The sequence below is a fragment of the Peromyscus maniculatus genome, chromosome 4 (assembly GCF_049852395.1).
Source record: "Peromyscus maniculatus bairdii isolate BWxNUB_F1_BW_parent chromosome 4, HU_Pman_BW_mat_3.1, whole genome shotgun sequence".
Classification (NCBI taxonomy): domain Eukaryota; kingdom Metazoa; phylum Chordata; class Mammalia; order Rodentia; family Cricetidae; genus Peromyscus; species Peromyscus maniculatus.
In genome coordinates this window covers 30,317,324-30,338,688 of record NC_134855.1, presented here as the reverse complement: position 1 = coordinate 30,338,688, position 21,365 = coordinate 30,317,324, and the positions used below count along the sequence as shown (strand labels likewise).

The following is a 21,365-nucleotide window of genomic DNA, read 5'->3' as shown; positions in this document are numbered from 1 at the left end:
CTGAGTTATTGGTTACTCTGCACAGCTACAGGACGCCACAGCCTAGAAGACAATGAGATCTTTTTGCTGCCTTCCACGACTCTGTACTTATGAGCGGGTCAGCTGTGGAGTGTTTGATTCTTGGTGTAGGATCAGGAAACACTACCGTTCTTGATAGAAGCCAGATATTTTTCCGGCAAAGGGAAAGTTCACCTAGTGAAGTGTTTGTTTACAAAATTTTGACAACATAAACAAAGATTAGCAGAAAACTTTCAAGGGACAAGGTCATAGAAACCAACCCAGGAAACAGCTTTCCCAGCTTCATGGCCAGTCTTCTGCTGGCGTCAAACTTTGCAGCCTTCTAGGAAATTACGCTGAGCTTTAGGTTTTGGATAGAGAGCTCTGTCTCGACTTTAGTTGCTATCCAGTTTTTCACCAGTGTGTTCCGCGTAATGCACACCGAAATACGCTTTTCAAAGCATGTCTTGGAATTCGTGCTGATATAGCAACATCAGCAATGGCGACCGGAACAAAGTCCGCACGACTCGAAACTGAAGCATCCTGTTTTTAAAATAATCGAAAGCGAAAGCTGCCGGCGACTGAGCGCTGCTGGGCGCAGAGGACAGGGTTGTGTGGTCGTGTTGGGATTCGGTTCTAAGCCCCGGTTTCCCGGAGCTGCGCAGTGGAGCAGGTGAGTGCTCAGCCTGTTTGGTACCCCGCAGTCCAGGACGCTCCACTCGTGGTGGGCGGCGCCGTCATCGCGGAGCTCCGGATCCCGGGGGCGCTGCGCGGGCCTGGCGGTGCTTTGCCCTCCCGGGAAAAGGAAACTTAAAATGAGTGTTCTTAGGAAAATGGATTTCTTAAGAAGATTATTTTCCCTGGTGTACGTTGAGCTCTGTAGTCATGCCTCACTTTTTCAGAATATGTAAGATTTTTGTTTTGAAAGGAGACGTTAATGGAAGGATATTAAAAAAAAAAATTATAGGAGCCACTGGTTTGAGCTAAGATGACTCCTGCACCGGAGGTGACCAGGCTAACTTGTGTGCCCCTGAAGGGAACTTTTCATGTGTCCTGACCAACCCAGAGGGAGGGAAAGCAGTTCCACTGGGCAAGAGAATGAAATCACCTCTGCTTTAATCCCTACAAAAAGCACCTAGACAGTCACCAACCAGTTTGTTTCTGTCTCCCTGGCCCCGTTTTGCGAAGAATGTAACCTTGAACCAGTCCACTTTCTGTTCTGTTCTGACTTGTTTCCCAGTTTTCTTCTGTCTGTAAACTCTTAACTGCTGCCAGCAATGAAAATGTGTGTGTGTGTGTGTGTGTATTCATATTCATATACATATATTCATGTATACACACACACACACACACACACACACACACACACACACACACACACACACACACACAGCTTTTGGTTTACATTGTGCTGTCACAGGCCTGTGCCACCATACCCAAATAGACTACTTATTCTATTTTATTCAAAAGTGTCACCTGATTGTAAATTTGTAAAAAAACGCAATTTAGATCTTTTAATTCTTGAAATTTTACCCAGCTTTTGACATGTTTCTGGTCTATACAACACGGATACATTATGTTTCTTGCTTTCTTTATGCTGCCAGGCACTTTGTGTGGCCTACCATGGTGATGTAACTACAGTTAGGAAGATGAGATAATAGAGGTTTTTTTTTTTTTAATTTACTGCCATAATAAATTACATGACCTTCGTGGCTCATACACACATGAATGCATGCACACTCTTTTCAGTTTAAAAATATTTATTTTTAGTGTCATTTTAAAATTCAGTGCGCTTGTGTGTGCCAGGACTGGTCCCCTGTGAGCTGCCTGATTTGGGTGCTGGGAACTGAGCCTGGGTCTTCTGCTAGATGAACAGAGTTAAGTACAGAGCCGCCTCTCCAGCCCCACACTTTTCAGGTGTAGGAGTCTGCAGGTCTCTCTGGGTAAAGCAAAGGTGCTGGCAGAGCGCTGTCTTCTTGTCAAGGGACAAGGTCATAGAAACCAACCCAGGAAACAGCTTTCCCAGCTTCATGGCCAGTCTTCTGGAAGCTCTTGGGATGGACCCCGCTACCGATCTCTGGACTCTGCCCCCTTTACTTGGCTCAGTATTCCTTCCTCATCTTCAAAGTCAGCACCAGCACTGTTCCTCTGATTATGTTTCTGCCTCATATCTCAGTCTAGCTCTTGTGGTGTCCCCTCTGTAACTCTAAAGGACCTTCTGGGTTATGTGGGGTATTCATGCACAATGCTGGACAATGTCCATATTTTATTTATTTATTAATTTTTGTGTGTGTGCGTGTGTATACATACCTGAGCATGTGCCTGTGGAGGTGGGAGGTGGTAGTCTGGTATCATCTTCTGCCTTGCTCCACCTTAATTTCTATTTTTTTTTTTTCTCGAGACAGGGTTTCTCTGTGTAGCTTTGCGCCTTTCCTGGAACTCTCTTTGGAGACCAGGCTGGCCTCGAACTCACAGAGATCCGCCTGCCTCTGCCTCCCGAGTGCTGGGATTAAAGGCATGCGCCACCACCGCCCAGCTAACTCCACCTTAATTTCGGAGTCAGGGTCCCTCACTGGACCTGCAGCTCACTGATTGGCCAGATTGGCTGAGCAGCGAGTTTTAGGACAACATCACACCTTGTTTTCTATGTGGGAGCTGAAGATGGGAAGTACCAGTGCTTACCCAGCAGGCACTTTTCCCCTCTCTATATTTTAAAGACAGATAATCAGCATCCTGAATTCAGTTTTCAGCCTTAAGTCTCCCCTGAAGTATAATGTAATGTTTTCACAAATCCTTAGGAAACCAGAACATGGACTTCTTTGAGAGGGTCACTTTTCTGCTTACTGTATGATTGCTTGAAAGGGAAAAATTACCATACGATCCTCACAACGTGAAAGGGAAAAAAATATTCAGATGATAAAGATATTCTGGGGGTGTTTTACAATAGACCACCTACAGCCGGAGCCTTTAAGAATATTGTTTTGGGGGCTGGAGAGATGGTTCAGCAGTTCAGGGTACTGGCTGTTCTTCAGAGGTCCTGAGTTCAATTCCCAGCAAGCACATGATGGCTCACAACTATCTGTGATGAGATCTGGTGCCCTCTTCTGGCCTGCAGGCACACATGCAGACAGAACACTGTATACATAATAAATAAATAAATCTTTCAAAAAAGAATATTTTAACAATATTCTTTAATTTATTATTAAATAAATTAAATAAATATTATTCTAATATTTATTGTTATATTTTAACAATATGTTTTAACAATAGTATTAAAAACAACTGTAGTTAATTTCTCTCTTAAGAAATGTAGTAAGAGGAATATATATATATATATATATATATATATATATATATATATATATAGTCCTGGGCGGAAAAAACACCCACTATAAAACACCTAATTTACCATGCATAGTTCTGGGTTATACAGGTTTCTGGGATGGATACAAGGAGGAATGCCCGTGCACCCAGTCTTTATACATTTATTAACTGATTTCTCATAGAAAATGACACATATTATTAAAATGCCCCATAAGCGATAAAGAACTAATGTCCTCTGGGGAGGTCAGAAAAAGCTTCAAGAACCTTGGGGATGTTTGCTGTGACTCTTGAAGAACTGAAGGATTTCATTTGGTGGAGTTTGAGGCACTGAAGGCCCCTTCAAGAGATCCTTGAACTGAGTTAAGGATCTGTTTAAATAAGGGTTAGTGTCAAGTTTTAGTTAGACTGCTACATCTTGGATGCATGTATATGTCTGTATAATTTTACACAGTGTATCTCAAACAAACTCAAATTTATAGAAAAGTTGCAAGTAATATAAAATGATCTTCCTTCTCTGGATTATTTGAGAGTAAAACTTCAACCTGATGACCTGTGACCCTGGAATGCTTGAGTGGCTAGTTCTTACTAAAAGGGTGGTGGGTGGGAGTTCCTGTTTGACCACAGCACAGTCTGAAAAATCAAGAAATTAATTGTGATATTCACTACCTTCTAATCATTTTAACTTTTATCTCAATATGAGAATCATAGACTGCATTTAGTTATGTTTCTGTAGTTTCCTTCAATTTGGAAATTTCCCCATCTTTCTTGAAAAAAAGCTCACTTAAAAAAGAAGAGGAAGATGGAAGAAGAAGAAGAGGAAGAGGAAGAGGAAGATGGAAGAAGGAGAAGAAGGAGGAGGAGAAGGAGAAGAAGAAGAAGAAAACAGGGAAATTATAGCCTAGACTGCGTCTGGCATTGAGTTCGTCTGTTTCGTCCTCTAGCTTAGATTCAGATTGTGTAGTTTTGGTCGTGCTGGGTTTTTGGCCTATCCTATCAGGAGCTACAGGATTTTGATTTAGCCTATAATTTATTTTGATTATCATTTTGGTCACTTCTGTCAGGTTTCTCCACCATGAAACTTCTCTTTTTTAAAATTTATTTTGAATGTGTTTTTGCTTCACATGCAAAGAAAAGGGTTTCCCCATGACATTTCCATACATTGCTACTGAACTTTATTTTTATTTGCTCTCTCACTGCCTTGACTGTCCTCATGGTCCCTCTTGCCGATTCCTCCCTTCCTCAAATACTCCCCCCTTCTGATTTCATAACAACACACACACACACACACACACACACACACACACACACACACACGTATACATGTTCTCTTTATATATAAACATATTCCATGCCCTCTTCCTGTGCCCTCATCTGCCCTCCCTTTAGACCATTTCCTTCTCTCATGGTCCCTTGTTTTTTTTTTAAAAAATCATCTCCTATGTGTATGTCTGTACACCACACACATGCCTTGTGATGTCTCCTGCATTTTCCTTTCATTGCATTGGCTATTTGGGGCCTTTAACGCTTGCATAAATGCTAGGAATTTTGTTTTGTTTTTGGTCTGTGAAGAATGTCAGTGGAATTCTGGTGAAAATTTGCATTGAATCTGGGGATAGCATAATCATTTCCACAATATTAGCTCTGCCAGTCTATGAGCATGAGATGTCTTTCCATATTCAAATATCTCACTCATCTTTTTATTCAGTATTTCAAAGTTTTCATTGTACTTAATTGGATTTATTTCTAGGTATTTTGTATTTATTTTTTAACTGCTGTCTCTCCCCCCCTCCCCTTAGCAAATTTGTCATTAGTATACAGAAAAGCTGAATTTTAAAAAATGTGTGTTTTAAGATAGGGTCTTACTGTGTAGCCCTGGCTAATCTAGAACCTACTATATAGAGTAGGCTGGCCTCTAACTCACGGAGATCCTCCTTGCCTCTCCTTCTGGAGTGCTGGGATTAAAGGTACACACTCCTGGCAAGCTACTGAAGTTTGTATCCTGAGATTTTGCTAAAGTCAGATGGAGGAGCTTTCCGGTGGAGTCTTCTGGGTGTGTTTAATAAGGAATCATGTTATGTGCAGCTAAGGATACTCTGACTTCTGCCTTTCATATCTGCATCCCTTTTGTCTGTAGCACGTTCCAACACTGTACTAAATAGGAACAGAGAGAGTGGGCATCCTTGTTTTGTTTCAGATTTTTGAGGAAACACCTTCAGTTCTTCTCCAATTAATGTAACATTGGCTGTAGGTTTATTGCATAAAACCTTTATATGCTGAGGCATGTTCCTTCTGTTACCAGATTCTTTAGGCCTTTATGCTGACATTGAATTAAATGGTCATGTGATTTCTGACTGTACATACTTACATGCTGTATCACGTTCATTGGTTTATGTATGTTGAACTAATGAAACTAACTTGTCATGATATGGGATGTTAATGTGCTCTTGAATTTGCTTTGCAAGTACTTTTTTGAGAATTTTAGCATATATGTTCACTAGAGATATTGGTCATTGATCTATAGATTTCTTTCTTTTATTTTCTGTGTTCCCCTATCCAGTTTTGGTATCAGGGTGATGCTGGCTTCATGGAATGAGTTGGTAATTCCTAGCCCCCCCCTTTTCTTTTTCTGCAGCACAGTTTTGGGGAAATCCCTGTTTGCATCCCCCATGTATTATACTTGCTTCATCATTTTCCTGTATGGGGCTTCGGGAACCAGGAGCTCTTCACTTGGGGCTTTTTTTCCCTTGTCCTATTTTTAAAGATGCTTTTAAATTGCCGGTTACCTCAAGATATTCCAGGCTCATCTTGTGTATTTCCTGTCCCACACTTAGAGTCAGCCATTGCTTCTTCATTCTTTTTATTGGAGAACCGAGTTAGAATCCTCTGGATATGCCATGACCCTGTTTGTCGGACATCCTTTTGGGTAAACCAAGGCATGGCTAATCTTTTCCCCAGTCTTTTATTTTAGTTGAAAATAGATGTTTTTGTTTGTTTCTCTTACAAGAATGCTGAGACTTTAACCTCTCAAAGTCTTTGAAAAGTGTATCACATGCAGGTTACTAATGTGCATCAAAAGCTCTTTTGATCTTCCTTTTTAATTAATTGAATGTCCAGGCAGGGCTTCTTCACCATTTTTGGGGGGGTGTTAGACTCCTTTTGCCAGACAGATGAACCTTATGGAGTTTCCTTTAAATGTTTTTTTGTGAGTAAGTAAACATATAGATATTTAGAATTGCCAAGAAAACCAATTATACTGAAATATGTATGCCAGGATTAATACTAAAGCAAATTTTTAATTAATTTTTATTACATGTTTTTATTTATTTTATGGTGTGCGTGTGCGTGTGTGCGTGTGTGTGTGTGTGTGTGTGTGTGTGTGTGTGTGTGTGTGTGTTTGTGTACATGTGTGTTGTTAATCCTGAGATTTGAGAGGGAAAAACCAGTTCCACAATTTTGAGCCAAATTAGAAGCAAGCTTAATTAAGAAAAAGGACTCTGGTCAGGTCTACTCTTGGGTTTCCAGCCACAAGACACGTGTTGCAGGAGCTTTTTAAGGACAAACCCAAAAGGCCACCATATTTCCCTTTTGGCTGTATTTCCCATTTGGCTTTGTTATTTTCCAAGAACTACAACTCCCAGCATTCCAGGAAGTTACCTGGTCCTTGGGCAGGTGGGGCTCACAGATTGACTTCCCTCCTCTCCTCTCTTCCCCTTCATTGTGCCCCCCCCCCCCCGGGTGTGTGTGTGTGTGTGTGTGTGTGTGTGTGTGTGTGTGTGTGTGTGTGTGTGTGTGTGTGTATGTAAACAAAGCCACGCAATGGATGCAGAGGTCAGGTCAAAGGACACCGTGAGTAAGTCAGTTTTTTTCTTCCACCTTGTGGGTTCCAGAGATGGAGCTCAGGTTGCCGGGCTTGGTCGCAAGTGTCTATCCTCTAAGCCATCTTTCCAGCCTCAAAACATTGATATATTAATATGTATCACTATACAGTAATGTAGCATGAAATCTAGCAGTGAGTTTAATAGCTCCGATAGAAATTGGGCTAAAAACAGCATTTCAGCATATCTACAATGACTTGGTCTACTAAAACTGATGACTGTCTCAGGTGCTATGAGTGTTGTGGTAGTTATCTGTTTTTCTAATTGAGGAGAATGCCAAGTTTCCGCTAGAGCATTAGTAAAAGGCATGGACTTTTTCCCATCCAAGTTTACTGACCCAGAGGGAGACTGGGTGAGAAGGCCAGGTGAAGCTGCCTACAGAGAAAGTGTGTATCAGGAGACTTGACTTTGTTTACATTTGAAAGCAGAATAAGGTGAATTTAAGATTTAACCAAGAAGTTTGGAAGATCAAAATGGGTTTTAAAAAAGAAACATATTATAATTGGGACGTGAACTTAAGGATTGTTAATACCCACTGTTTTCTGTGTACCCTTGAGTTGAAAGCAAAGGATTTTTATAACCTTTAAAACATATGCTAGTGTAAACTTGTACAGTCACTTTGGAAATCAGCGTGGCAGTTTCCCTTACTGCTGGCAAAAGGGACATATGGCTCTCTAATGAGCATACCCCTGTGGCACCTGTCAGCCTATCAAGGTCCATGCCGGCCTTCAGGCTCCCTCAGCCCCCTCTCACAAGTACTTGTTGTGCATTTCAAAGTCCCTCCACCAGTCTCCTGGCCCTTCCCTCTCTGAAGCTGCTCCCCCTCCCTATAGCCCTGGCTCCGCTCACTGCTTTCTGGGTGATCTGCTCTTGCTCTGCTCACTCACTGTGCTTCCTCTATTCTCTCCCCCTGCTAGTCTCCCCTCTCTCGCAGATAGCCCTGGCCATGTCCAGTCTGCTGATCACGTTCAGTCTGCTTCTTTCTGTCTCTGCTTTGGACCCTTCCAGATGCCTCTAGATGTTTTCTCTTGTTAACAATAAAGACCTTAACCATACTGTGGAGTGGTCATGTTGGCATTGAGCCCTCTCCTCTACAATTAGAGACGTGAAGTTCTTCAAATTACAGATGATGTTTGGCTGTAAGTCACATGACAAGACTTTGATGATAGGGAAAAAAAAACTACAAAGCAAAGAAGACATGTTTCTTGCATGAAAGGGTAAAAGCTTTTTTTTTTTCTTGAATTTGTGTTGTGTATGATTGTAAAAGCACATCTCCCTTCCTTTTATCAGAGAATCATGGATGCTGATATGAGCAACAAAAAGCAAGCTTGTAAAGAGCACTCACCAGAGAAAGAAGTTATGATAGTTGAACAAAGCGAGGTAAGAAGGAAAATTAGTGGACGCTGTTAAGAATGATTTGTGTTGCCGGGTGGCAGTGGTGCAGCCTTTAATCCCAGCCCTCTGGAGGCAGAGCCAGGTGGATCTCTGAATTTGAGACCAGCCTGTTCTACAGAGCGAGATCCAGGACAGGCACCATAACTACACAGAGAAACAGCAACCCTATCAAAAGAAAAAAAAAAAAGAATTATTTGTGTCTGTTCATTTTTAAGTAAGGTGTGCTTTTTGTCTGTGCCAAACATTACCGTGTGAGGCTTTGGGGCTTTTCAAAAGATCCTTACGTTTGCTGTATTGGAAAAGCTTTGCACTGAGAGTTGTGTTCCTATTTGTTCTCTTACAAAATTAAGTATTTTCTCACCTCCTTCTTTTTTTGGGTTTATACCAGGAAGTGAAATGAGAGCAATTATCTAATGAGACCCATGTGGGAACAGAGGCCCAGGTGCTCAGAGCTGTTGGCCAGGCGTATGTTTGTGTTGTCAAAGCAGCTGGCTACTCTTGAAATCATTGCTGATAAACAAACAAAACCCACCAAAACCCCACCCAAAATAAAACAGACAAATAAAAAACAACACAAAACAAAGAACCCTGCCTCACTGTAATGTGTCCACAATTATAGTGCAATGAAAATTCATATTATAGTTGCAGATAGCTTAGAAAGGAGAATTTCACTAAGTCCAGAAAGTCTAAGTCTCACTCCTTGCCTTAATTATAAAAATTTCTGTGTCTAATGTGGACGATAACAGTTTCCGTGTGCACGTAATAGAGCTAAAGAATCTTGGTAGGATTAGAAGAACCACTGGGGGCTGGAGAGATGGCTCAGCAGTTAAGAGCACTGCCTGATTTTTTCAGAGGACCTGGGTTCAATTCCCAGCACCCACATGGTGGTTTACCACTGTCTGTAACTCCAGGGGATATGATACACTATTACAGACATACATGCAGGAAAAAACACCAATGCACATGAAATAAATAAGTCATTAAAAAAAGAAGAACTAATGGGTGATGGGTAAGATGTTAAGCGTATGCACTATTAAGGTGGGCATATTCTGAGTCTGTCCTAAGGTGGGGGGATTTACATCTTTAATTAACTTAGAAAATTTATCTCAAAGGTGTTTAACTTTTTCCATTATTTGGTATTTTTTAGGGATTAATTCATGAAATTATGAGGGAAAACTTCCAGCTTGACCAGGAGATCAAAAAACTTGAAGCAGAGTTACACTCGGATGCCAGAGAATTCAAAGTACTGTGATTATTTTTTATATATTTTAATGGACATGTACTATTCAGAAAAAAATGATTCAGTTATACATGATTAACTCTAAAGCATTTTAGCCACTCATAATACCAGTGTTTGTTTTTGTTTTTGGGATCAGCCCTGGCTGGTCTTGAACTCATTATGTAGACCATGCTGGCCTCGGGCTCATAGAGATCTACCTGCCTCTGCCTCCTATGCACTGGCCTTAAAGGAGTGCACCACCATGCCCAGCTTGGATTACTGTTTGTAATAGCCCCAAATGGAGAAAAACCCAAATGTTCTTCCATAGTAGAATGAAGTAATAAATTACTGTATACCCATACAATTAAATTCTACACCAAAACAAAAAATTATATACAACATTCATGACTATAACAAACATGGTATCAATACATAAAGGGCAAAGGAAGGCATTCCATATGCTCCCATTTAAATAAAGCATGTTTTGAGTTATATAGTGGTTCACTCTGGAGGCTGATTTCCCTTGGGACACCACTTTACAGGAGACCCAAAGTGGGGTACAGTTTTGGCTTTCTCTAACTCTGGAAAATGCTCGGCTTCAGAAGGGTTGAATACTGTTCCATGGGAGATGGATATGTGCACATGCAACCCATGGTGCATTTATGCATAATTACACATTTGTTGAAATCAATGATTTTAAACAGGTAAATACAACCACCCATTTTTTTTTTAGTGGGTTACAATTCTTGTCGATAGTGTTTTCTTCATTGTTATATAAATTTAAATTATGAAAATGATTAAAAAGTTGATGGGTAGATCAGATGTGGTGACATGCCCACATCAGCAATTCAGCACTGAGGAGGCTGAGGTAGGAGAATCCTGAGTTCAAGGACAGCCTGGGCTACATGGATCCTGCCTAAAACCAAACCAAACCAAAACAACAAACAAACAAAAAACCCAATAAAGTTCTTGGGAGATTTGGGGGAAGTTGGAATTTAACTTTGGCAGTTTTCATATCATATAGCTCAAGGAGTCTTAAAAGAAAGAAAGAAATTATCTGGGTTTGCCATAAAAAAAAAAATCACTTACAGTAGGGAGTTCTTGGTCCTAAATGCAACATCTATATTACCTACTTTGGGGTCAAGGAACATTGCCGAACAGAGGGTGGAAACAATGTAAGAGCCGAGGATGGGACATGAGCAGTAAACAGATGTCTCTGGACATGACATGGCCATCATGAAGTTGTGATGGAGATGTGGTTGTCTGCACAAGATTGGGCCAGTCAACACTTCACCACCTATGGGGGAAGGGCCCATGAGGCTCCACCCCTCCCTGAGAATATATTGGCCGTTAATGGCTGCTGGGGGAGGGGACTCCATTTTCCCTCCTGTGTAACCACTGAGAAGCTGCCTTGTACCATTAAGTAACCTCCCACGCATGCTCAGGCAGGAAACTGATAATCAGACTCAGTGTGTCACAGATCAGATGTGAAAGGAAGGAGACTTGTGTTAAAGAAAAGGTTTCTTCAGTAGAGGGAGGTGGAATGAGAGCGGGGGATAGGGGTGAAAATTACTAAAATCCATTGCGTTCACGTGTGAAACTGTGGATGCATAAAGAAGTCTCACAGTATACACAGCTTGAAACTTACTTCACTTATGCATCTTTGCCATGAAACTAAACCTAATTTCTAGTAATTTCCTTCTGAGATTGTGCATTACTGGCACAGTTACTTAAAAGGCACTGGAGACAGATTTTTCTTTGGGTCACCAGCTCACAAAAAATGACACAGAGACATATTATTAACTATGAAAGATCGGTCTATAGCTTAAGCTTGTCCCACTAGCTCTTATAATTTAAATTAACCCATTTATATTAATCTACATTTTGTCTTGTGGCTTTTTACCTCTCTTCCATCTTGCACCTCCTGTTTCCTCTCTGTGTCCTCTAGTGTCTCTCCCGTGCCTAGATTCATCTCCTCTCTTCTGTCTCTGCCCGGAAGTCCTAACCTCTTTCTGCCCAGCTATTGGCCATTCAGCTCTTTATTAAACCAATCAGAAGGCACCTTGGTTTGGCAAAGACACATCTTCACAGTGCACAAAAAGATTATTCCACAACAAGGCACTTATTTACATAAACGGGTTGGGATAATTGGACACTATACAATATCAATCAGTTTAAACACTGGTTAGGAAAAGTGAGAGGATTATATACTTATGATTTCATCTATAAAATGATATTAAAGGATCAGCATTTGATTACCTTACTGAGAAACTGCATGGGAAGAAGCAATTACTATACATGCTAAGTAAGACTATAGTCAATATACCATAAAGCTCTACAGTTAGTGGAGAATGAATTATTGGACGACTAGATCATACCATTATTGGAAGGACTTAAGTTATTTCTTGTCTTGATTTTAATCAAACACATCTGTTTAAATTAGATTAAAGAGAATATACCAGAAGGAAAGCTTAAATTCGTCTCAGTGGAGAATCCTGAGCATGGTGGCCACTTCTCAAATAGCTCCTGTTCATTTCAAGTGAGCTCACACATTCTTTATGAGCTCCAGAAGGGACAAGCACTTATCACCTTTGAGAAGGAAGAAGGTATGGCTGATCTTAAAAATATGACTGTGTTACCTTTACAAGCATCTAGACCTTCAAAGATCTTCCATAGATGTCTGGCTGTCACTTTAACAATCTGTGTTTGCTGTTTCTTCTTATCTTCATAGTGGTGTTCTGAGGCAGATGCGATTGATAGTCCCAATTTACAGAGAAGGAAACCAGGCATTAAGTATATTAGATGTGTTGGATATATTACCTATAATAAATAATGATGTAATACCTATAATATATACTATTATATATATATATATATAATGATGTGAATTACTGACAGTGTTATGTGTGCAGTGATATTAAAGGGTCCATGCTTATTACACATTTAAAAAGTAATGACTCTGGAAATAAAATATAGGAGTTGGGAGCTCCAATGTCAGCCTCTTTCTAGTACATATGTCCCTTAAATGATAATAAGCATATTAGAACATTATAATAATATTATAAAGACGTAGAACTTGCTAGGCATGGAGGTACACAGCTTCGATCATAGCACCTAGGAGTCAGGAGCAGACTCTCTGTGAGTTTGAGGCTAGCTTGGCTTACATCGTTTCAGGCCAGCCAGGGCTACATAGTGAGACCCCATCTCAAATAAAAAAATAAATGAATAATAAAATTTTAGAAGTAAAACAGTAGCAGACTCTACTTCTCCAGGTGTTCTTTGGGGCATCTCGTTTCATACTTTACAGTTCTATAAATACAAGATAGCAAAAATAATTATTGCATGTATTTGATTGGTAAGAAAACAGATTCTGAGGATGGTTAAGTGATTTAGCAAATTAGTTACCCAGTGATTAGACTGAACCAAGGAATAGAAAGGTTTGGAATGGGACCTGATGTTGGCCAATTCCAAAAATGTATGGGCTCCTTTGGGGCTTGGCTTCCTTGGTGAGGAGGATCTGAGCGCCAGCTTTGTCTCCTCTTAGAGGCAGGGTCTGAGTTCTTTGCAAGCCTCAGATTTTGATGACAGGCTTTGTGATAATCTGAACTTCAAGAGGCGTTTGTGCATTAAATGACAAATGTGCATTGAACGTACACGATCAACACATCACGTCAGCTGTCATGGTTGCTGCGTGTGAGGGGTTTTCCAGATCAGGAAACAGAAGCCTAGAGAAGAGCTTCCTTTGCTGAACTCCAGAGCTGAGAGGGTAAGCTGAGTGCCTGTGCAAGTCCTCTTGGACCAACATTCCTGAGGGCAGGCCGATAGCTCTTGGGCTAGTACCGAAGCTGGTGCCCTCTGGTACCGCAAAGCTATGGGATGGGCCAATGTGGTCTTCAGGGACATTCAGGCTTAGATTCTTAGGATCTATGACATTAACCTGTGTCTTCTGGCATCTGGCCCATCACACTGGCTTGAAAAGAAATGTTAAAAGGAAGCATCCAGAAGGTCAAGGCAAGTAGAGATGAGGCCTCCACCCACCGGGTAATTTTGTTCTCCCTGGAACCATGCCCACAGTTGAGGGGCAGCTTTGTTGGCCATGGGCAGTCACTGGCATGTTACTGGCAGATATGGGAGCAGGTTTCTACATGGCAGTCACTGCGTGGTGGTCACCTGGACTTGCTGGGATTAGGAGTCGCTTCAGAAGCAGCCTTGATGCTGCTTGCTCCCTTGATGTGGTTCTGAAGTCCCCATGCTAGGACGCAGCTCCAGGGGAACAGAAGTAAACAGGGGTTGCTTTGACAGTCATAGTAACTAAAGTTGGGATCCAAGTGGTCCCTCTCTGTTGAGTCAGATCACCAGATGTTAGGGGTTTGAAAATAATGAGAGGATCATCTGAGTATTACTTCATTGATGTTTTCTGTTACCGTCATCTGTTGCCATTAGCAAAACAAAACAAAACAAAACAAAAAGCATCTAAATTCTCGAGTCACATTGTGGTAAAGTGAGCCTGAATTCCACCCAACAACGCCCTGCCTTCCAGCCTCGGTTCTTCCTCAGCCTGTGGTGTGCTCCCTGGTTGTCATAAACACACACGAAGTTTATAAGAGAGGAAGCAAGCATCTCTTATCTTCACGATAAATTAGAATAAGTAGCTCCTCATAGCAACAGCTGGAGTGTTATAAAGTCATAGCACACAGTTAAGAAGAAACTCCTGGGAGGTAGAGGCAGATGGATCTCTGTGAGTTCAAGGCCAGCCTGGTCTACAGAGTGAGTTCCAGGACAGCCAGAGCTACACAGAGAAACCTTGTCTTGAAAAACAAAACAAAACAAACAAACAGAAAAACAAAACAAATCAACAAACAAAAAAGAAACTCCTACCCACACCCCTTTAAAACAAGGGTGGCATTCTTCTTAGAACTTCTACTGGCTTTGGTGTAGTTACATTACAGAGCCTCGCCCACCTATGTGGAGCAATGAGACTGCTCTGTGATAGATACAGTGGCACTCTCAGTATTTTAAAGAGTGTTTATAGAAAAAAGCAAAGAAATAGGTTTTTCTTTGGAAAGGCAGAGACGAAAAAGAGCACTTTCTCTGGCTCTTGTAACACATGAACACAACAAAGGATAAAGTGAGATAAAATGATGATAAAAATGATAGTGGCCCACAAAAGTGTTTCTAGCTTACTGAGCAGGGGGAAATTCTGACTGAGCTTTACTGTACAACGGGGATTCCCTGGTAGTGCACTGTGTGTCTATACCAAAGGATGAGGAAGCTGCCAAATTATTAGGCTTACGTTGTAAGAGAGAGGAGGATAGTGTCATCCCTTAAGATGAATTTAGAAACTGAAAATCTCTTTATTGCCATTTTTGCTTATACATTGTGACATTTTGTTTTCCTGTTTTGGTGGTAAGAGAATTGTAACTTGGAAATCCCAGGGATTTGATCCTTTGAAACTGAAGGACGTGGGGCTGGTAAGATGGCTCACCTGGTCAAGGAACTTGATGCTGCGCCTGCTGATCTGAGCTCCATCCCTGGAAGAAAACCAGCTCCCACAAGTTGTTCTCTGACCTTCACACAGATGCCCCTCACAAGAACACCCCCGCCCCTGATATAAATAAATATGATAACACCAAAACTGAAGAAAACGAGAAAAGACAATAACTTGTCCTTGAATAGAGAGTATAAAGTTTTCTCAGGATACCCTGAACGTCAACTTTTAAAATTGTGTTTCAGTTGCACAGAATGTGATATCGATGGGGAAGCATGTCGTGCAGATGGAGAAAACCTCTGTGGAGGTCACTGCCCATCCAGTCCCATTACACATTGGAGTCAGATTCCTGGTGAGACGGTTGTTAAAGCTGTAGCCATCCTGTTGGAGACAGGCACTTTTCTTACTTGGGACTATGAAATGCTTTCTCCCAGGTTCATGTGGATGTTTCCAAGATGAAAATCAATGTTACGGGAATTCCCGATGAACTGCCTGAAGATCAGACAAGAGACAAGCTGGAGCTGAGCTTTTGCAAGTCCAGGAACGGAGGTGGAGAGGTGGAAAGCGTGGACTATGACAGGAAGTCAGGAAGCGCCGTTGTCACGTTCGTGGAAGCGGGAGGTACGCAAACACTCCACCATTGCACACCGTTTCTGCCCCTTTGTGTATTTGAAATGTATTAGCATGATAATTGGGTGAGTTTCCTTTTTTTGAACACTCTTTTTGAAAAATTCATCTTCTTAGAATTCTTAGAATTGTTTCTTTAACACGCATGTGTATCTGTGCGTGCCATGGTACTAGTGTGGAGGTCAGAAGATAGCTTGCATCAATCAGTTGGTTTTTTTCTTCCACCATGAGGATCCTGGGGGTTGACTTCAGGTTGTTGGTTTTGCCTTTAAGGACCTTTACCTGTTGAGCCATCTTGTTGGTCCAGTTGATGTTTTCTTACCTTTATTAAAAAAAAACAAAAACAGAATCCAGGACACAATTTCCTGACTGCTCCTGAGCATGTTCCAATTACAAAGAACAACTACATGACTTGCAGTGGGTAAGATCACGTGTCAGGCAGGACAGTGGATACACGTGTGTATTATCTTGTTTTTAATCATCACGATTTCTTCTCATCATGACGCTGACATTGGTGATGCATTCATGTCCCTGATAGGAGGCAGAGGTCTAGGGAAGATAGGTGATATCCCCAAAATCACATGCTGGGTGTGCAATAGAGCAATTTTGGCTGATTCTTGGAGTACACTTCTGATATGCTCATTAATATGGTTCTAGGGCTTTTCCTGAGTTTATGAATAATAGAAATCCTGCTATGCCAGTAAGACACAGACTGATTAGATTATTTTTTGCATGGAAGTAATATGTGTTTGCTGTGGGATGTTCTGTAGGTCCTCTGGGAGCCCATTCTCAGGTTCTTTGTGGCATTACCCAGCAGGTCCGTATAGAGGATGATTAGGACCATGGGCCTGAGTGCAGGTGTTTGAGATGGTCTGCACTTGGCTGTGCTGGGGGATGGTCTATATGTCAAGTTGCTCTGATTGGTTAATAAATAAAACCTGATCGGCCGTGGCTAGGCAGGAAAGATAGGCGGGACTAACAGAGAGGAGAAATAAAAGGACAGAAAGGCAGAAGGAGACGCTGCAGCCGCCGCCATGACCAGCAGCATGTGAAGACGCCAGTAAGCCACCAGCCACATGGCAAGGTATAGATGTATGGAAATGGATCAATTTAAGATAAAAGCACAGTTAGCAAGATAAGGACAGTTAGCAGGAAGCCTGCCACGGCCATGCAGTTTGCAAGCAATATAAGTGTCTGTGTTTATTTGGTTGGGTCTGAGCAGCTGTGGGACTGGCGGGTGACAAAGATTTGTCCTGACTGTGGGCAGGCGGAAAAATCAAGCTACATGTGTTTTTAAAAAGAAACTGTAATGATGACAGTGAAGTATTGAATATCTTCTCAAAATTCCCTTTTCTTTGGTGAAGAAGTATTTCTGGTTACTAGGGGACATTTCCAGACCTTTCTTGGGACACATGCAAACCACCACTATTCCTTTTTTTGACCTGGGTCTTTGAGTAATGCTTATGACCCCCTGGTGGAGTGTTCTAGTGAGAAAGCCCTGTAGTCTCAGTACAGCCTTAATATATTGCCTTTGAAGTGAGGAGTAACTTGGTGGAGTTTTCGTAGGATCCAGATTTAAAATTTCCAAATCTGTAAGTTTAATTTATCTGATTGATATAAGTCGCTCCATCCCTTGTATGTATCCAGGAGAAACTCAATTATAAATCACAATGCAGTTTGACACTTGGTTAGCTTGGAAATCTGTGCTATTTTCTCCTCTGGGGAGTCCTTCCTAGCAGTGGTGTCCAGCCAAAAGCTACACCTTTAGGTAATTCTGGGAGAGTATAAAGTTTTCTGAAGGTAGACATTCTGGTCATTTCATTAACAGTGTCTTATGGTCTTACCATAACCAGGTAGGTGCTGGAACTACCTGCCTTCCTCAGTAAAGGATTCAGAAGCAAGCCAAGGAAGACAGCCAAAGCCACATAGGTCACAACCAGTACAGGCAGGCCTGAGGCAGGCTTAATCAACCGAGGATCTTTCTTCCCTCCTCTGTCCTCTGCTCCTGCATCTACTTACCATTTAAAACACTTCAATCATACTATTTCGGGGCCCTCAAGATGGCTCAGCTGGTGGGTGTCTGCTGCCCAGCCTGATGACCTGTGATCAATGTCTGGAACCCACAGGGTAGAAGGAGAGAACCAGTTCCCACTTGTTCTTCCCTGATGGCCACATGTGCATGGTGACATACATGCATACATTTGTACACAGGTGCACACAAAATTAGTTGAAGAAACGTGTGGTTTACTGGCATTAAGTAAACACACTCGCAGTATTGTGCAGCCCTCACCATTATCCATCTTCAGAGCATTTTATCTTCTTAAGTAGAAACTCCGCCCATTAAACAGTAATTCCTTTTGACTTCCCTTTTTAGTCCTTGGTATCCCCCAGTCTTTGGTCTCTACACATTTTCCTGTTCTAAGTACTTCATACAAGTAGATTCATGCAACATTTGTCCCTTCCATATGAGGATGTTCAAGACTGTAGAAGGCTCAGCTTCCTTATTACATAGTCCTGTGCTTTTTGAAATTATCACTGTGAAGTCTTTAATATGGACTGTAGAATTTCTTAGACATTAGCTGCCCACTTCGGTGTTAATTTTGATAGTATTCTGTTGGAGGGAAGTTTTAACTGTGATTAAAAATGATTATGCTATTAAAGAAAAACACGTTTTTTTGTTGTTTATTTTCAGTTGCCGACAAGATTTTGAAGAAGAGAGACTACCCTCTTTATATGAATTCAAAGTGCTATAGAGTTACAGTTTCTCCGTTTATAGAGAGACGCTTGGAAAAGTACCAGGTAGAGTCACCTCTCTCTTCCACTTGATAGCCAGCTCACTGCTCCGCCACACCCCACAGAGACCATAGAATGAGTGAGCTGTGTCTGTGATAAGCGGCTTATCAATGACGGCTGTCTACACAGGTTCTTCATTTTATTTTTGATTGCTTTGTGCAGAATGAGTTTGCATTTTAAAACAATACATTAATGCAAACTGTGCCTTATTTTAAAAACTGGTGCCAGGCCTGGTAGCACATTCCTGGAACCCCGGCTGTTCAGGAGGCTGAGGCAGGAGGATCCCAACTTCAATGCCTATTTGGGCTACAGAATTCAAAGATAACCCAGGAAACCTTAAGATCCTGTCTCAAAATAAGAAGTTAATAAAACAGGGCACAGGGGATGGGCTTGGACTATATCTCAGCAGTAGAGCATCTTCCTAACATGTACAGGGCACTAGAGCCTATCCCAGTGTGCAATGACGACTCCCCCACCTCCCCCCAAAACCCCTGAAATCACTCAGATAATGATGAAACTAATGCTTCTTTTTGTACATAGAGACTTACCTAGAGATATTTTCCTCATGTGTCTGTCAATCACTGGGCTTCAGACATAGTTCTGCTTAATGTCCTTCAACTCTCTCTTATTCCAAACCTGCTCTTGTTTCCTATTTCTTCTCAAATACTGAATGGCAATACTATCTACTTTCTGAAAGCTACCCACTTTCTGAAAGCTACAGCTCATATACATGCACACACAGACAGACAGACAGACAGACAGACACAAACACACTTTGCGGGGAGTACTCAGCACTGAATCCAGGCCTTCATGTAAGTACTTTACATAATCACTCTATCACCGAGCTTCTCCTTTGCCCATATTTTTTTGAGACAGGGTTGCCATGTAACCTAACCTCAAAGTCACCATCCTACTGCCTCAGTTTCCAGAGTTCTGGGATGACAGGCACATGCTGTCATGCCTGCTGACAACCCATATTTTAGTGTGTAGTTTTGAAATCCTCCAGCATTCGTCTGGTCCCTGGTATTGCCAGTCACACCTCTGACTACCCACAGACTGTCTTTCTGTCCTTTGAGCTGGCCCCCCACTCCACTTACCTTCATAATGCCACAGTCATCTTTTTCAAACTCAAGTCTCCCTCTGACATTCTCTTGCTTAGAAATGTCCTTCAGCTCCCATAGAAACTGAGCTCTTCAGAAGCTGATTTTCTCCCACAGGTGTTTTCAGCCGTATCCAAGAAGACAGTGCTTCTGACTGGATTAGAGGTCGTTTGGATGGATGAAGAGATTGTGGAGGATTTAATCAGCATCCACTTCCAAAGGAAGAATAATGGAGGTGGAGAAGTAGATGCGGTCAAGTGTTCTTTAGATCAGTCTTACACAGCTTATTTTGAAGAATAGGCCAGAGGAACCATATGGAAATTGTAGCTTTGAGCCCAAATCACAAAATTACAAAATATTGTTTTCCTTGGAAAAAAAAAGAACTTTAATTTGTGTCTTCTTATTCTTCTATGAAAAAATCTATTCCTGGCTGGGCGGTGGCAGTGCACGCCTTTAATACCTGCACTCAAGAGGCAGAGGCAGGTGGACTTCTGTGAGTTCCAGGCCAGCCTAGTCTACAGAGTGAGTTCTAGAAATGGATAGCCAGGGCTACATAGAGGAACCCTGTTTTGAAAAACAAAAACAAAACAAACCAAAAAATCTATTCCTGGATCTTAAAATTCTTTTTTTGTGCTGGGCAATGGTGGTGCAAGCCTTTATCCCAGCACTGGTGTGTGTGTGTGTATGTGTGTGTGTGTGTGTATGTGTGTGTGTGTGTGTATGTGTGTGTGTGTGTGTATGTGCGCGCGCGTGCAGAGGCAGGTGGATCACTGAATTCAAGGCCAGTTCCAGGACAGCCAGGGCTGCACAGAGAAACCTTGTCCCGAGAAACAAAAAGCAAAACAAAACAAAATTCTTCTTTGTTTTCAGATCTACTGTGTGTTTACGATTGCATGAGTGGCCTGTGCCGGAGTAGTTTTGTTCCTAATCTCTGTGGATGGACTCTGGCTGTTAGTCAATACTAAGGCCTGCAGATGGCCCCCACCCCTGCTGACTGCCGCTGTCTTGACCAGATGGGTAATTCCATTTGGTCCCACTTGGCATTGCCACTCAAAACTCCACAAGCCCCAGGTTCTCAGAGCGGAGTGGCTGCTTTCTTAAAATCTGTTTTACTATACTGATTCCTCCCAGACATCCCTTCCCCAAAAACACCTTGTAAAGGCCAGCATTTTTTTTTATTTACATTTTTCTTGTTTATTTACTCATTTTCTTTGTGTCCTTTGAAACAGGGTCTCATTATGTAGTCCAGGCTGCCCTTCAACCTCTGATCTCCTGCCTCAACCCATGTAGGATTACAGATATCCACCACCATGCCTGGCTTCTCCTACATTTTCATTAGAAAGAATCAGTTTAAGAGATTGAAAATTTTGGAATGTATCCCTGCAGGGTGCTAGGTGCTGTAGAATGTCTGAAGTCAAAACTCAGTGCTGCCCTCTCGTAGTCTATTTAGTTGGGAGAAAACCCATTTTATTAACATTTCATTGTTTTTAATTTACAGAAACCCTTAATAAAACTAAAGCTTCCCGCCGGGTGGTGGTGGCACATGC

General features: G+C 41.7%; 1 protein-coding gene across 1 annotated transcript; it reads left to right on the top strand.

The window, feature by feature from the left end:
- Positions 1-530: 530 nt before the first annotated feature.
- Positions 531-20,422, top strand: Nmi (N-myc and STAT interactor). The gene is made up of 8 exons (XM_006974281.4): positions 531-670; positions 8,487-8,576; positions 9,739-9,834; positions 12,254-12,416; positions 15,544-15,650; positions 15,733-15,919; positions 18,618-18,724; positions 19,936-20,422. Exons 2-8 carry the CDS (start codon positions 8,493-8,495, stop codon positions 20,116-20,118), a joined length of 927 nt encoding a protein of 308 aa, XP_006974343.1. The 5' UTR covers positions 531-670; positions 8,487-8,492; the 3' UTR covers positions 20,119-20,422.
- Positions 20,423-21,365: the final 943 nt, after the last annotated feature.